The sequence below is a fragment of the Cervus canadensis genome, chromosome 5 (assembly GCF_019320065.1).
Source record: "Cervus canadensis isolate Bull #8, Minnesota chromosome 5, ASM1932006v1, whole genome shotgun sequence".
In the NCBI taxonomy this organism is placed as follows: Eukaryota; Metazoa; Chordata; class Mammalia; order Artiodactyla; family Cervidae; genus Cervus; species Cervus canadensis.
The window spans coordinates 248811-266708 of record NC_057390.1 but is presented as its reverse complement, the minus strand read 5'-3'; the positions used below and the strand labels follow the sequence as shown (position 1 = coordinate 266708).

The 17898-nt window shown below is 51.3% G+C and overlaps 1 protein-coding gene across 3 annotated transcripts in view; it reads left to right on the top strand.

Moving 5' to 3' along the window:
• The window catches only part of FBLN7 (fibulin 7), a 55480-nt gene that overhangs the window by 9361 nt on the left and 28221 nt on the right, over positions 1-17898 (top strand). For all 3 annotated transcript variants that reach the window (XM_043467706.1, XM_043467705.1, XM_043467704.1), the window contains exon 2: positions 12744-12903. In XM_043467706.1, the coding sequence (XP_043323641.1) occupies positions 12744-12903 (160 nt within the window). The remainder of the gene's footprint in view (positions 1-12743; positions 12904-17898) is intronic.

The following is a 17898-nucleotide window of genomic DNA, read 5'->3' as shown; positions in this document are numbered from 1 at the left end:
TAGGTTGGGATGGATTGTTGTTCACTTCAGAGCTCAATGTGAAAGAACACCATGCTTGATCAGAGAGGTATCTGCCATGCTCGTAGCACCAAGAGTATTTGCCAACCCTGCTGCAGGGTTTTATAACCAGTCCTTTTATTAGAGGGCTTCCCAGGTGGTGCTAGTGGTAAAGAATCTGAGTGCCAATGCAGGAGATGCAAGAGACTTGGGTTCGATCCCTGGGTCTGGAAGATCCCCTGGATAAGGAAATGGCAACCCACCCCAGTATTCATGCCTGAAGAATCCCATGGACAGAGGAGCCTGGCGGGCTACAGTCCACGGGGTCACAAAGAGTCAGACACAACTGAAGCGACTGATCACCCTGTTTTAGAAGGATACGTGGAGATGAACCACAGCTACCAGGATGTGTGAATCATTCAAATCAAAGATGAGTTATTTCATAAAACTCATATTTGATGCCTGCCACGGCCCATGGGCTTCCTGGTGGCGCACATGGTAAAAAATCATGTGATTGATATGTGCGAGACCCGGGTTCGATTCTTGGTCAGAAAGATCCAACTGAAGAAGGGCATGGCTACTCACTCCAGTATTCTCGCCTGGGAAATCCCATGGACAGAGGAGCCTGGTGGGCTACAGTCTGTGTTGTTGCAAAGAGTCGGACACAACTGAGTGACTGACACTTTCACTTTCATGGCCCATTCACCGAGAACCAAACAGACAAGGATCCTGCATTTGGTTCTGATCAAGCTACTCTGGGTCTGGAATTGGCTGATCAGGTCACCAGTTTGAGCAGGACTCAGCTCAGCTATTCTGCTCACGGGCTCCAGGCTCCACTCGCTAGGCCTGGGCTCCTCTGGGTCTGTGGACAGATGCCGGGGTAGCCACAGCTGGGTGGTCCAGGGTGCCTCTGCTCCATGCAGTGCCCCGTCCTCTAGCAGGCTGGCCTGGGCTTTCCGCACGTTAGAGAGTAGTCGAGGGCTAAGCCTAGCAGAATGCACCAGTCTTCCTGAGATGCTGGTCTGCCATGAAGCTAATATTTCGGTTTCAGTCAGGTGGGGTGGGGCCAACAGATCAGGAGACAGTGCTGGGGAAAAGATAGCATGTTATTAACACTTAGAGTTCTCGAGAGAAGGGGGTTACAGAGAAAACATCAGACAGAGAGAGGGATGGAAACTTTGGGAAAGCCTGTACTGGGGGTCTTGAGGAAAGGAATGGGTGAGACGGGGTAAGGACACTAACCGAGTTAGGACTGGCTAGTTGAAATAATGTGAGTGAGATGGTAGTATAGGGCTGTTGCTGGTTGTGTGTTGCTGGACCCTGGGGTTGTTGGTGGGGCGTGGTTAGGGTGGGATGTTAGTGTCTCACAAGTGTCAGACCAGATAATCAGGGGGATGGGCTCAGGTTTGGTTGGTTTGCCACCTAAGGTGTGCTGGGCATGGACAAGGAGGGTCTTGTGTTGTTTGCTGCCTCTAGGAATTTGCTAGCCCCTCCCCACCAGAGGGACAGTCCATGCCAATTCAGCACAGCCCCAGATGTCAAAACATCAAATTCAGAAACTAGACAGTGAGGTTAATCCAGAGCCAGCCTTGGAACTGGTCTATCGCTGCCAGTGTGTTCTGCTGGCCAAAGCAAGTCACCAGACCTGCCTGTATCCGGAGATGGGAAAACAGACGGCCCCCTGGATGGGAAGACCAGCAGAGCCTCTTGCAGGGAGGGCGGGATCGCCATTCTGCATACCTTCATCAGTACTGATCCATGGATTCACTCCCCACAGGCACAGTGTTTAGACAAATGGGTGGGCTCAGGGTGAGGATGGTTGACCAGAAGGCCGTCCTGGCATCTTCCCCTTTCTCCAGCAGCTTCCATCTTTCCTTGGCACCTTCAGCAGTGTGACTCTTTCCCAGTCCTGTCGAGGACTGCCCTGAGTGCAGTGAGGAGCAGAGATCCCTTTGCTCCGCTGGGGCAGTTTCTAGCCCTCAGGGGCATTGGTCAGTGCAGGCTGAGGGTGTGGACCGGAGGTGACCAGCTGGGGAAGGGGACAGTGCACTGGGCCCTTGGGCTGGGCTGGACTCTTCCAGGTAGGAGCTGATGCCCTCCTAGGCCTGCTCACCCTGGCAGTCCTGTTGGACACCTGCCTTGGTTCTTGGCAGACCAGCCAGTGCCCGTGGAGCGCTCCCCCTGCCACTGGGGCACCAGTCCTCCTTACACACAGCCACCCTGACCAGCCTCCTCGTCAGCTGCCCCAGGAGGAGCGTCTGTCTATTGCGTGTGGACAGAGACTGGATGATGCCCCTCATCAGTAGGGACAGTGGTGGGACTGCCAGGGTTCTACAAACCTTCCCCCGGCTTGTGCAGCCCTGGGGCCACAGGGCAGACTCCCTGGGTGGATAGAACTTCCTTTGTCCTTTCAAAGTCTCCACCCGAGTCATCCCTGCTTCTTTGGGACTGCCTGAAACTTAAAATAAGGACATCACAGACTTTTTCATTTAAAGGAAAATTGTTGTCATTTAGTTGCTCAATCATGTCTGACTCTTTGCGACCCCATGGGCTGTGACCCCCCAGGCTCCTCTGTCCATGGAATGAATATTCCAGACAAGAATACTGGAGTCGGTTGCCATTTCCTTCTCCAGGGGATCTTCCCGACCCAGGGATCAGGGTCTCCTGCACTGCCAGCAGATTCTTTACTGTCTGAGTCACCAGGGAAACCTCTAACACATGAGTACCTGTAGGTAAAAGAAGACAAAACACAAAACTACGTTCAGAAAAACATCAGACACCTTCAGCCATTTACACCGTGGTGTGAAAACATACAGACTTGTCAGTATCAGCTTGGAGCGCTTTCTCTGCGTAATTAGAGGTTTTACTTTCCCAGAAGGAATCTAAGTAGTAAGATAATGTGCTCATTCAACAAGTATGTCCTGAGAGCCTGTCCTGCCAGGTGCTGTCCTGGGTCTGGGGAGCAGCCTGTCTGTGTTCTGGCTCCCGCTCTTCCTGGCTGAGCGACCTGGGGCAAGTGCCTGCCTCTCGTGAGTCAGTGGTCCCCTCTGAGACCCTGTCTCATGGGGCCATAGGAGGACGAAGTGAATGACACTCAGAGAACGGGTCTCAGTGTGTGACACAGACCCTGCTCTCACGTGGCTCGCCAAGCATGCAGAGAAAAACAGGACAGACCGGAAAGTGTCCAGAGGCAGACAGTGGAAATGGGGTGTTGTATTGGAGGGTGGCCAGGAGGCTGCCCTACACTCAGTGGGCAGGTAAGGGCTCTCTGAGAAGGGCGCTTCTGGTGAAAGTGGAAAGACTGACTTTCAAGGACCGGGGGCAGAATCTGGACAGAGCACAGGCCCAGTTCACAGGCCCTGCGGTCGAAATAAACTTGCTAAGCTACACGGAAGCTAAGGGCTTCCCAGGTGGCACTAGTGGTGAAGAACCTGCCTGCCGGTGTCGGAAACATAAGAGACACTGGTTCGATCCTGGGTCGATGGGGAAGATCCCCTGGAGAAGGAGATGGCAACCCACTGCAGTATTCTTGCCTGGAGAATTCCAAGGACAGAGGAGCCTGGCGGGCTGCAGTTCATAGTGTAGCAAGGAGTTGGACACGACTAAAGTGACTTAGCATGCAGCAGAAGGTGTGTGGAGAAACACAGCGGTCTGAATATTGGAACCCAGAAGGTGTCCGATCTGGACACGGTTGAAGGTGGCAGGGCTTGGTCACACAGCTTTGGAAGCAGAATAATGCTCCCCCCACCCCCCAAGATATCTATGTTCTTATCCAGGAAATCTAAGAATCTTACCCTGATTTTAGTGTTGGAGTTCTACCAGACTGTAAGATAATAAATGTGTTGTTTTAAGCGGCCGGGTTTGTGTTGATTTGTTAGAGCAGCAACAGGAAAAGAATCCACCCTGTCAGTGACGTGGAGAGGAGTTTGCCTTTATTTTCATGGGTGGGGAGCCATTGGCGGGTGGAAACAAGGAAGTGATGCAGTGTGGCCTCTGACCTCTGTCTTCGGGAAGCTCAGATTGCAGGCGGGCCCGGGAGCAGCAGGTTGGACACAGGTCCAGGACAGGATGGTTTTCATCTCACGTCTACCTGCTCACCCAGAAATGCTTGGGATTTTTCGCTAGGGAGGGTAGAAAGATCTGAAAGTACACCACGTCTGTTATTCAGCCCTTCACAACCGTGCAGGTGAGTTTCTCTAAGGGCAGGACTTCTGAAGCGCCTCCTCTCACGCGTGGCCACGCCCACCGCGGCCAGCACATCCTTCCCTTCCCTTCTGCCTGTGCTGCCGGCCAAGAGGCCAAGACCAGGCCCCCGTCTCCCTCCACCTCTTTGCATAGCCCCAGGAGACCAGGTCAGATCCGGATAATTCACTTTCACAGGTCTCAGAATTCTGGGGTCATGTGTGAATGTGCACCCACCTGGGCCGACGTTCCCAGAAGGGTCTGTGCATGTGTGTTGGGAGGGGCTGCTGGGGCACTGAGAGGGTCCACTGGCAAACTGGGGCCTCCTCTGAGCCCCTCGTCCTGGTTCTTTGGGCTGAAGAAATGGGCAGAATGTGCTCTTCAAAGCGTGGACTGGACGCGATGTGGCAGGGAAGGTAGCCCCACCATCCATCAGCCAGATACCCTGAGCCTCAGTTTCTCTAAGGTGTGAAATGGCTAGGCCATGGTGCCCAGATATTTGGTGAAACACTAGTCCCAGTGAAGCTATTTTTTAGATGTGATGAGTGTCAAATTGTAGACTTTGAGTAAAGCAGGTTACCTTTCATAAAGAGGGTGGGCTTCATCCCAAAGACTGAGGTCCTGGGAGAAGAACGGCGTTCTGCCTTCAGACAGCCTTTGGATATGCAACACCAGCTCTTTCCAGGTCTCCAGCCCCCACACTGCATGAGCCAATTCCTTAAATCTCTCTCCTTCTCACTCACTACAGGAGATGTGCATATATTGAGTTGGCCAAAAAAATTCGTTAGCGTTTTTCCGTAAGATGTTATGGAAAAATCTGAATGAACTTTGGGGCCAACCCAATACAGTTGGTTCTCCTTGATTCTGTTTTTCTGGAGAACCCTAAGACAACGGCCTTGGGCAGCTGCCCCCCAAAATTCCCCCACTTCTCCCAGAAGTGTCCTTTCTTTTCCCTTCAGTGTGGTTGCTGGGTCAAGGTCACTGGGATGAGAGAAGTCAGGGAGTTATAACTGCTTCTGATTTGGTCTAAAGTTAAAAAAAAAAATCTTTCAGAGAAAAAAACATGTGTGAATTCTACATGACTCACATGCAGAGGGCCTCAAGCCTTGGCTAGCAGGCACATGCTTGGCAAGTGTGCTCTATCCTTTCATAGACCTAAAGTCATCAAAACATCTGTGTTCCCATTAACAACATGCTGACGTGATGCATAACTGTGGCTTAGAGGAAACTAATGCAAGACGGCCCATCCGAGGTCCAAGGGGTCATCTGCAGCCTGGTCATCTGCAGGGGCCTGGGGTTCTGTTGTCACTGAGGTGGCTCTTAGAAATAGTCTCTTTGCCAAGACTGATGTGAGGATGGCCATCAAGCCAGGTCACGTGAGAAGAGAGCCTCAAGGACACCTCCACCCACCAGTCCGGCATGCCCTGGCACTTCAGTGCTTGGAGAACTGGGCTTCATCTGTAAACTGAGCCCAGACGGCAAGGAGGCCTGGATGGGGCGGGAGGGTCCACCCACCAAGTTCTGGCACGGGGTTGCAGTGAGCTGAGGACACAAACTGTCTTTGTCTCTGTCCAACCCTGGGCCAGCAGGTGGGGTCTCTGAGCAGCTTGGTCTCCCAGGAAGAGGAGTGTTTAACCTCTGAAGTGTCCCCACCAGATCCATCAGAATTAATATTGTAAGAGGATGAGTTGGAAAGAAGATAGGCAAGACTTTCCCTGGATGTGGCGTGGGGTGGATGGAGTACAGTTCTGTGACCTCCTTGCTCCCAGAAGCCTTAGACCCAGTCCCCTACCACCTGGCTGTCAACATTGGCTGGTGTGTTCTGGAACCATCTCTGCCACCTCCACCCCAGCTTGGAAAGAGCAGGTGGAATGCTTGCTGTTTCTACTCCTCTCTCTGCTTCTGGTCTTCTCTGCAAACATGACTCTTGGTGTTTAAATTCACAGGAAGGCCCAGTGCTCTGAAGGAGAGCTTGAAGTGGGAAATCTTGATCTTTTTCTCCTCAAGGATGGGAGAGTTTCACTGAATGTCTTTTCTTGGTCCCATTACAAATAAGTTATTAATTCAAAGAAATGAAAACTAATTTTCATTATTTATTGTCATCTATGCCAAGCATGGATGGAGACCAGTATTGAAAGGATGCAGATTTAGGCCATTTGAGGAGCTCTTTTAGAAAAATATTAAAAGTGAGGGTCCTGGGGACTTCCCTGGTGGTCCAGTGGTTAAGACTGGGCTTCCAGTGCAGGGGGTGCGTATTTGATCCCTCGTCGGGGAACTAAGATCCTGTATGTGCACGGTGTGGCCAAACAGTTAAAATTTTAAAAAGTGAGGTCCTGGAAGAGACCTGGGAAAGTGGGGGCCCTAAGATAGGCCTTCCTTCCCTGGTGTGGACCCCTCTTCTTGTCAGCCCCATCCAGACTTGACCTTCTCCCAGTCATAGCCTTGCTGAGCCTTCCCACCTAAGTAGGAGGTTCTTTTTTACAGTTAGGGTCTGGGAGCCTGAGATGGGAAGCCAGCAGTCACCATGGTGGGGACAGGCTGAAATGCATGTGGGTGACACCAGATGGTCCAGCCTGTTTCTTGTCCCCCAGCCTTGCAGGCCCTTGAAGCCCCTCAAAGCCCCCTTGTCTACGTTTACAAAGAAGGAAATGGTCTGTTCCCTTGTGTGGCTTCTCTTGGCCGAAAGCACATACTGGCAGGCATGGGAGGGGACGTGGGCAGACAAACGGAAGTGGACTGAAGAGAACACAGAGGAAAAGAAGCAGACTGAGGCGCGGGGTCTGACTTCTGCTCTGCTCACTGGTGTGGAAACAACGCCACAACTTGGAGCCAAGGATAAAGCGCCAACGCAGGACCTGCAGCCGCGGCCCGGCAGCTGTCAGGGGACGCCTGTGCGTGTGCGAGGGTGTGTCTGATCCAAATGTTAAAACCACACCAAACGGGAACAGTGCTGGTCTGTGGTCATGGGACTTGTCCTTTGTTCTGATGCGTTCTTCTGGATTTAGAGTGGTTTTGCAGAAAGCATGCTTTATTTTTCTGACCAAGCAAACTGACAGAGCTTTCTCAGCTTGCAAAGGGGAGATGCTTAGGTTCTCAGCCCCCGCCTTGTGACCTCATTTGTCCCTGTATGTCCATATAATGTGGACCTCTTGAGCTCTTGACTCGGTCTGAAGGTTTCTAGTCTGTCCCTCTGCTCTGCAGATGAATTCAGTTATGTCATTGCTGAGGTCCCTACAGGCGACAGATTCTGAGCATGGTGCCCATGGGCTCCATTTCTAGCAATTTGGGATCAAGGAGCTGGCCCTTTAGTAGCAGCTGCTGCATAAACCCATCAAACCTCAGGCAATCACTCTTTCCACTGCTCTGGCACCCTGGTGCCGCCCCTGCCAAGCTAGCTTGCCAAGAGGACACGGATCTCCCTTTTTTCCCCTTGTGAACTTTATTTTTCCTCCTTCTCCCAGCTTTATTGAGATAAAATCATATAATATAACATAAATGTGTGATAGCATTGTATTAGCCCAAGGCATGGGGCTTCCCCCGTGGCTCCAGCGGTAAGGAATCTGCCTGCCAGGGTAAGAGATGCAGGAGGTACAGGTTTGATCCCTGGGTCAGGAAGGTCTCCTGGAGGAGAAAACGGCAACCCACTCCAGTATTCTTGTCTGGAAAATCCCATGAACAGAGGAACTGGGTGGGTTACAGTCCATGGGGCCGCAGAGTCAGACGTGAATCGGCACACATGCACACCGCACAGTCCAAGGTAGATACAAAATAATGATTTCATATACGTATATATTGTGAAATGACCACCACAGTAAATTTAATTGAAGTCCAACACCTCACATAGTCGCAGTTTTTTTCTCATGATGGGAGCTTTTGAGATCTATTCTTTTAAGGGACTTTCCTGACAGTCTGGTGGTTAAGACTCTGTACTTCCAATGCAGGTCCCACAGGCTGTGTGGCCAAAAAAAAAATCTACTCTCATCAACTTTTAAAAAATTCATTAATTTATTTACCTTTGGCTGTGCTGGGTCTTCGTTGCTAGTGGACATTCAAGTTGTTCGCATGTCTTAGCTATTGAAAATAACACTGCAGTGGGCATGGGGGTGTGTATATCTTTTCAAGACACAACTTTGTTTCCTTTGGAATTGCCAGATCATCAGTTCAGTTCAGTTGCTCAGTTGTGTCCAACTCTTTGCGACCCCATGGACTGCAGCACGCCAGGCCTCCCTGTCCATCACCAACTCCTGGAGTTTACCCAAACTCATGTCCATTGAGTCGGTGATGCCATCCAACCATCTCATCCTCTGTCGTTCCCTTCTCCTCCTGCTCTCAATCTTTCCCAGCATCAGGGTCTTTTCACATGAGTCAGTTCTTCACATGAGGTGGCCAAAGTATTGGACTTTCAGCTTCAGCATCAGTCCTTCCAATGAATATTCAGGGCTGATTTCCTTTAGGATGAACTGGTTGGGTTTCCTTGCTAGATCATATGGTAGTTCTATTTTTAATTTTTTAAGTAAACTCCAATCTGTTTTCCATTGTGGCTGCACCAATTTACTTTGCCACAAACAGGGAACGAGGGTTCACATTTCTCCACATCTTCACCAATGCTTGTTATTTCTTGTTTCTTCTATAACAGCCATTCAAAAGGAATGTGGTGATACTTACTGTGGTTTTGATTTGCATTTTTCTGATGATTAGTCATGTTGAGCATCTTATGATGTACCTGTTGGCCATCTTTGGAATGTCTTCTTTGAAAAAACTGTTCAGAACCTCTGCCCATGTTAAAATCAGATTTTTGTTTCAGTTTAGTACCGTCGCTCAGTTGTGTCTGACTCGTTGAGACTCCATGGACTGCAGCATGCCAGGCTTCCCTGTCCTTCACCAACTTGATTTGGAGCTTGCTCAAACTCATGTCCGTTGAGTCGGTGATGCCATCCAACCATCTCATTCTCTGTTGCCCTCTTCTCTTCCTTCCTTCAATCTTTTCCAGCATCAGGGTCTTTTCTAAGGAGTCAGTTCTTTGCATCAGGTAGCCAAAGTATTTTGTTTTTTTCTTGTTTTTTGCTCTTGAATTATATGAGTTCTTTGCCGTGCTCTCCCCCAGGGGATCTTCCCAACCCAGGGATGAAGCCATTGAACCCCTGTCTCTTGCATCTCCTGCACTGGCAGGCGGGTCCTTTACACTCGCGCCCCCTGGGAAGCTCACCTCACCTGCGGTGAGCGCCTCGAGGCAAAGCCGGTGGTACCTGCCGCTCACGGAGCATAGGTGGGGAGGGTTCCAGTCCGGGCAGTGCCACACAAGCAGAGCACAGCGTGACTGGACTTGGGAGCACTGACATGCAACTTACCTGGCTTCCCAGAGGCCCCTTTATCTCCACTCCCACTGTCCTTCCTTCTGTACTGACTGGAGTCCCATGTCCTCCATGCCAGGTTCCCGGCAGAAGCCTTGGCATTGATCTCACGTCTCCTACTTCAGAACTTAGCCCTTCCCTGTCCCCTGGAACTGCCCTTCCCCAGCTGCCACGCCCTGGAGGCAGCTGCTGGCCTGGCTCTCTTCCACTCCACCCACCCCACTTCCTGTCTCCACTGCCCATGCTTGCAACCTGGAATCCACACAGGAGTTAGAAATCCACTCCTGTGCGACATTTAGCTTGGGTCACAGAGTGATCAATCCCTCATGCAGACTAATCAAGAACATGCACCACACGGAGGCGTTTGTGAAACAGTGGTAAAGAGTCTGCCTGCAATGCAGGAGGCTTGAGCTCCATCCCTAGGTCAGGAAGATCCCCTGGAAGAGGAAATGGCAACCCACTCCAGTGTTCTGGCCTGCAGAGTCCCATGGATAGAGAAGCCTGGCGGGCTACAGTCCACGGGGTTGCAAAGACTCAGACACGACTGAGCGACTGAGCACACTGGGGCATAAGGCAGCCTTGGGGGCACGAGTTGTTGGGGGGCAATGGATTGGGGTCAGCAGGGCCCCAGCCTGGCGCTGCCGCTCACAGGCCACATGGTTCGCGACAAGTCGCTTGACTTCCGGCCTCTGTGTCTTGACTGTAAAATAGAGACAGTCCCAGGCTTTCTTCACAGGGCTGCTGCCAGCCAGGAGTCCTTTTGTGCGCTCGGTCGCTTCAGTCTTGTCAAATTCTTTTCAACCCTATGGACTGTAGCCCGCCAGACTCCTCTGTCCTCTTAGGAGTAGCATATAGCGTGGTACACTATGAGGAACTTCCCAAGTGTGAATCACACATGATATGGAGCAGCATCTCTGAAAGCAGCTCCTTATTATTATTATGTATTTTTAAAGGGAAGGGAGGCGGGTGTGGGAAGTCCGATCTGGGTGGATGGCTGCACCATGCCGGGCAGGTCAGGGACTGCAGGAGGTCACTGCCTGGGTGCCCAGGGCCTGCGTGGGAAGGACCACAAGGAGGGAGGGAGAAGGAAAGCAAACAACAGTTCACTTCCCAATGGTTGTGTTTGGGGCCAGGCCCAGTCAGGCCCTGGTTTTAGGGTGGAGGCCAAGGAGCCCCCATGGATTAACGAGCTCCAGGGGCAACTGGGGATTCAGCTTTGTCAAAAGCATCCATTGGCCCGGAGCAGTGAGCCATGTGTTTGGTGAGATCTCCAAGGTGCAGGGGCCTGGCACCCGCCCTGGGAGAGAGCCTGCGGCTCCGTCTCCCCTGCAGGGGCAGCGCTCCACTGACGATACCGGAAGCCACCCAGGCTGCAGAGGCCATGTGCCTCCCAGCTGCCGGCCGCTGGCCGCCTTTGAGACATTTTTTTTCTAATTATAAAGCTAATAATCATTGTAGGAAAAAAAAATAAGTATAAAAAATAAAAGCAGATTCGCAAGCCTATCCCCAGAGGTTGCCGTCATCCCACTCTCCTTTGTTCCATGCAGGTCATGTGAGTCAGGTTGGACTAGGCTGTGCTGAGGTAATGTGCAACATGTGAACCAGGGCCTGTCCTATCTCTGCCCCCTGTACTCATCTCTCCTTTCTTCTTTTTTTTCCCCAGTGAGGCAATGTCCTTATTTGTTTATTTTTTTGCACCCTCCCCACCTTGGCATGGGGGACCTTAGTTCCCCGATCAACGATTGAACCTACGCCCTCTGCGTTGGAAGCACAGTCTTTACCATGGGACCACTAGGGAAGTCCTCACCTCTGCCTTCCTCCTGTTCATGTCCTGGCTCTTAAGGGCAATTAGGATCAGTGCATGCTCAGTCACTTCAGTCGTGTCCAACTCTTTGCAACCCCATAGACTGTAGCCTGCCAGGCTCCTCTGTCCATGGGATTTCCCAGGCAAGAATACTGGAGTGGGTTTCTGTTTCCTCCTCCAGGGAATCTACCCGACCCAGGGATCGAACCTATGTCTCTTACATCTCCTGCATTGGCAGGCGGGTTCTTTACCACTTAGCGCCACCTGGGAAGCCCCCATTAGGATCAGAAACCTTGAGATTTTTATCACTAGGCATGATACCAAATGTTGCTTAAAGTTAGTCTCTATCGTGATAAGCACATGCCTCCTTCTGTTTTTTGAGCTTTTCAAAAAGTGTTAGAACTCAGCATTAACTTTAACTGAATGCTTTTTTAATTCTTCTTACTTGCCCTGTTGCCTTTTCATACTGTTCATGGGATTCTCAAGGCAAGAATACTGAAGTGGTGTGCCATTCCCTTCTCCAGCATTTTCCAATGCTGGGAAAGATCGAAGGCAGGAGGAGAAGGGAACGACAGAGGATGAGATGGTTGGATGGCATCACCAACTCAATGGACCTGAGTTTGAGCAGGTTTTGGGAGTTGGTGATGGACAGGGAAGGCTGGTGTGCTGTACTCCATGGGATCGCAAAGAGTTGGACACAACTGAGCGACTGAACTGAACTGAACTTGCCCTGTTATATTTTTTAAAATACTTAATTATTTATTTGGCTGTGTCAGATGTTTCGTTGTGGCCCGTAGGGTTTCCTTGAGTCATGTGGAATCTTTTGTTGTTGCTCGGGGGCTCAGTTGCGCCAAGGCATGTGGGATCTTAGTTCCCCAACTGGGGATAGAACCTGCATTCCCTGAATTGCACGGTAGATTCTTAACCAGGGAAGCCCTGTGCCCTGTTACATTTTTAAAAGTATGGGAACCACTGGGCTTCCCTGTTTGCCTGTTTTATGTTATATCATCCATCTGCTTAAAAATGTCCAAGGTAGAATAAAAAAGCCAAAGGATAAAGAAAGAAAAAGTTCCTCGAGGCCCAGATTTCAGAGCATTAACTTGGAGTGAAGAATTATCGGGGGCAGCGGGGGGGCGGTCTTTGAAGTAAGACCACTCATATAAGGCACATTGCATTCAGATAATTCTACCACCCAATCACTTAAGAGTCGTCACTTCTGCCCTGTGCTCTGAAAATCGGAGCTTTGTTTTCATTGAGTGAGGGGCTGGGGCCTGCTTTCTGGGGACCTCACCCGATGTGTTGTCTGTTGCACTATACTCAGTGACCCCTAGGGTGTCGGAGCCCAGGGTCCCGATGACTGCTGGCCCCCTGTGCTAGTGGTGGTGATGAGTATTTTTTCCTCTCCCCAGAACTGTCTCAACAAACAGCAGTTCCTCACGGCTATCCGCCACCTGCAGCAGTTGCTGAAAGGCCAGGAGACACGCTTCGCCGAGGGCATCCGTCACATGAAGAGCCGGCTGGCGGCGCTGCAGAGCTCTGTGAGCAAGGCGGGCCCAGATACGCCCCCAGGTGGGTCCCCAGGTCAGCACCCCGAGCCCAGGGGGTCCTCTCCCTGCCCCTATCTCCCATGGCTGGATTGATTCCCGGGCCTTCCCCAGCCTCGCCTTCTGTCTGGGGCTGGGTGGCAGGAAGGCAAGTGCCAGCTTCCTTCCCGACCATAGGGGGCTTTCCAGGTGATACCAGTGGTAAAGAGCCCGCCTGCCAATGCAGCAAACGTAAGAGACTTGGGTTTGATCTCTAGGTCGGAAAGACCCCCTGGAGGAGGAGATGGCAACCCACTCCAGTGTTCTTGCCTGGAGAACCCCATGGACAGAGGAGCCTGGCGGGTCGCAGAGTCAGACTTGACTTAGTCACTCAGCAAGCATGTAGCATAGCCTCCCCCATCATCTGAGCGTTACCGCATTTCCTCTTAGAACTTTCCATTCCAGACTCAGCAACCCTCACGTCTGCATAGCGTCTCCAGAGAATGGTTGAAAGGTACAACTTTCAGAGCCTGCGTCCCCAGGAGAGACCCTAGTTGGTTCATTTTTCTTGTTTTGTCGTTTAATAGACTTTTTGAGAGCAGTTGTCATTTCACAGCAAAACTGAATGAAAAGCGAAGAGGGGTCCCATGGACACTCTCCCCGAACACTCATGGCTTCCCCACCATTAATATCTCGCACTCCTGTGGCCCGCCGGGAACAGCCCATGGACCAGCCCTGGCCTCTGCTTTCCAGGCGTGAAAATTAGTCCTTCTCCACGAGCCCCCTGTTAGTGCAGTGGGTTGGGTTGCAGGGGCTGTTGAGGGCAATTTGCATGTGTCTCTGCTGCCCTCCCCTTGCCCCCAGACCCCTTCCCCTGGGGTAGGACTCTGCAGACACTGGGCCTTTTCCTGGTTGTCCCCGTAATGGATTGCACACTGTCAAGGCCTGGCGTGGGTGGCTGCATTTCTTCTGGCCTCTCCTCAGGGTGACAGGGGTCAGGGAGCCTGTTGTATGTTTGTTTAAGTCATGACAAACTCTGGTGGCTCAGGCAGTAAAGAATCTGCCTGCAATATGGGAGACCTGGGTACAATCCCCGGGTCGGGAAGATTCCCCTGGAGAAGGGCATGGCTACCCGCTCCAATATTCTTGCCTTCCCTGGTGGCTCAGGCAGTCAAGAATCTGCCTGCAATTCGGGAGACCTGGTTCGATCCCTGGGTCGGGAAGATCCTCTGGAGGAGGGCATGGCAACCCTCTCCAGTATTCTTGCCTGGAGAATTCCATGGACAGAGGAGCCTGGTGGGCTGCAATACATGGGGTCGCAAAACATGGGGTCGCAAAGAGTCAGACATGATCGATGGACTAACACTTTTGCTCGCGTGCATGCAGGGTGATGGGGGTCGGGTGGGGCAGCGGGTTGCCATACACTTGTTTAAGTCATCAGCCTGAGGAATATCTGATGTCTTTACTCACTTAAGATGCTTTTCTCAAGGGCCTCCTTGGTGGTGTGAGATGAATTTCCTGGGTTGGATTTTCTACCTTTGTAGACTCTGGTAGCAAATCTAGAGTCTCCACAGCCCTGAGTCAAGTCCTGTTTGCTTTGGCTCCACGGGTGCAGAGCTAGACCTGGTGGTCAAATGCCTCACACTTTCCCAGGTGCCCAGAGGCCGCAGCCTTCGCTGGGGCTTGTCACCAGCCGGACTCCGAGGGAGAGGCGTGGCATCCTTCCTTTGGGCTGCAGATGTGGAAACTGAGGCCAAGAGACATGAGTTAGTGATAGTGGGTTCTGTTCTGGGGGTTTTGTTCACTGCTGGAGGCTCAGCCGCACTGGTCCTTCCTGTTTTCTTGGGGTCAGAGTGCCTGCGCGTTTCTGGGAGTTTCCAAGAAAAACCTGCAGAAGGGAATTTCTACAACTGCCCTGCCCATCTTTGAGGTCCCTGTCCATGAATACAGAAAACAAAAGGTAGGGGTTTTCCCTGGTAGTCCAGTGACTAAGACTGTGTTTCCAATGCAGGGGGACCAGGGGTTGATCCCTGGTCAGGGAACTGGATCCCACAACTGAAAAAAAGATCCTTCAGGCCGTAGCCAAGATTGAAGATCCTATGTACTGCAACTAAGACCCAGCACAGCCAAATAAACACATATATATATATATATATTTATTTATTTTTATTTTATTTATTTATTTTTTATATATATTTTAAAAAGAAACGCTCTATGGTTAAATTACTAATCCTCTTGCTGCTGGGTTCAAGGTCTTTCTTTCCTGAGGCATGAGAGACCTTTTGAAAGTGCCCAATTCTTGGGACATTCCTGGTGGTCTAGTGGTTAAGACACTGCACTACGGTCATGGGTTGGGGATCAGGGAACCGGGATCCCACAGGACATGCCTTTAAAAAAAAACAGTGGCCAAATCTCTTTTTAAAGACTTGTTTGTCTCCCTCGTGTGTTGAACATGGGGGCAGGCAGCTGTCAGGACCACCTTGCAGGGGAAAGGTGCCTAGGGGAAGCCAGAAGCTTGCCCCAGATCAAACTGCAGGGAGAGGAAAATTATCTTTCCTTTTTTAAAAAGGGCATTTGCCTGGGGGTTGGGAAGAATAATTTCCAGTCCCGGCGAATTCTTGGCCTTCTTTCTGGCTTGTTTCTATCTCCATCCTATTTTCCCAGCCTTTCTTTCCTGAAAACTTCACAGTCCATCAGCTTTAGGACTTATCTCCGCAGCCTCATGCCAATAACGTCCCCAAATCGCCAGGACTGATTCCCTGCTGAGCTCTTTCCTACATGTTACATCCTCCGGGGTGCTCTGGGCAGCTTCCTTGCAGCCCTGTAGGCTCACCAAGAGATGACCATGATGAAATGAACCAGCCAAGGGGCATGTCTTCCCAACCCAACAGAATCCTTTGGCTACCGTTTGGGAAATGCCTGAAAATTGATTTTATTGAATCTGTATCCATTCACTGGGACTTCCCAGGTGGCGCTCTTGGTAAAGAACCCACCTGTCAATGCAGGAGGCACAAGAGACGTGGATTCGATCCCAGGGTTGGGAAGACCCCTTGGAGGAGGGTACAGCAACCCACTGCAGTATTCTTGCCTAAAGATTCCCATGGACGAACGTGCGGTGCTATAGTCCATGGGGTCACAAAGAGTCGGACATGGTTGAAGCAACTTCGTACGCATGCATGCACATCTGTTTGCCAAGTCTGCTGACATGAATGGGGGCCTGCTCAGCTAAGTCAGATGGCAAAGAATCTGCCTGCAGGAAAGCCAGGTTTGATCCCTGCCTCATGGAGCCATGTGGAGATACGATTCCATCCACTCTCATGCCATTTGCCTGCAAGTTGCTCCAGCGGGCTAGTTTTCTTTCTTTGAGGGTTTTAAAGATGTCTCTTCCCCTTAGAGACCCTACTGCTTTCTCCCAAAGCATTTTAAATCCTTTTCAGCACAATGCAGTAGGATATTTTTCAAAGAGAGATATAAAGTCATGTATTTGCAGGGACTGAGGCAGCGAGCTGGGGCTGCCCAAGTGCTGGGATGTGGGTTCGCTTGGCTTTCTGCTCACAGGGTCATTACTGTGGGTGCTCACTTGGAAGTTCACTAACAGAAGGTGACGTGTCAGTTGTCCAACGTTCCCCAGAACCCAAAGGGCACTGAGAGTCGTCAGAGAGGGAAGCGGCTCCCACTCTTCTCCCAGGACACCGGGGGGGTGGGGACATGGGGCAGAGATGCAGGTGGCTGCTGCCCCGCCCCCGGAGCGATGTGTGGGCAGATGCCGCCCTCCGAGTAGGTGCTGAGCCGTTCTCCATCACAACCTAGAGCCCACACGGCCGAAGCAGCGGCTTTGTTTTCGTCTGTCTAAAACCCTGGAAGTGTTTTTACAAATGATGTTTGGATCTTACCTTAGAAATGAGTTAGAAGTGACTCTGAATTTCTAGCTAAGACAAATCCAAACCCAAGCTGGTCCAACTTGGGGCAGCCTTCCTTTAGACCAGCATGGACCACAAGTGGAGCTTGGCTGCAGGTTGGGGAGGAGCAGGGACCGTCTCTCCTCTCCAGCCCATGATGGCCCTTCAGGAAATCTGGTTGGTTCTGCCTGCTTTCTTAGCTCCCCACTCACCCTGAGCTGAGCCACCTTCATCCTGCCCCCGGCTCTGCCTCCCTTTCATCCTCTCTCACGTTGGACAGTGCGCTCAAGCCTCAAACAGAGTGATGCTCTTCACAAGGGGGTCACACTTCCAGCCTTTCCTCAAACTCTCCAGTGGCCCCTCTGCACACCAATAGCAAGTTGCGCGGCCTCTTCTTTCCTCTGGGATGCCACATGACGCCGCTGTCTCTCACTACTTGTCGCCTCTCTGTCTTCATGCCCAGCTGCTGTCCAGCTGGTCCACCCCACTGCAGTTGTGGTGGTCTCCTGGACATTCCTCAGACTTGCCAGGCACAGGCCTAGCTCAGGGCCTTTGCACCGACTTGATCCCTCTGCCCTCCCCGGATACCTGCATGGTCACACCTTCTTCATTCAGCTCTTTGTCCCAAGGAGGCCTCCCCTGACCACTATACCCCAAATACACCCCTCCTCTGGCTTCCCTGTGCTACTCCCTACTTTATTTTCTACATGGCTCTTGTCACCTCTTGTCACACTCTGCCATTTGCTTGTGGATCTTGCTTGTCAAGTGTCTTCCCTGATGGAAGGAGGCTTCCTGAGCGCTGAGTTTCATCTGTTTGTTCACTAATTGTCTCAAACTCCTAATCAGGTGCCTGGCAGACAGTAAGAATACAATAAACAATTTTTCATTCATTCATTTGGTCAAGAATTATTTACCAGGCTTTCACTACAGGCTGGTGACGGGGATACAGAGGTCTCTGCCCCCCTGGAACTTCTGAGGGGTAGACTGACATCAAATGTACAAACAAACACGTTGATAAGATAATGCCAACAGTTACAAACAATAGAAGGAAGCCAAATGAGCTCACGGGCAGGGGAGGGATCTTAGTGGAACATGACGGTCAGAGAACACCCTGGAAGGCAGTGGGCATTCAAGTCAAGACC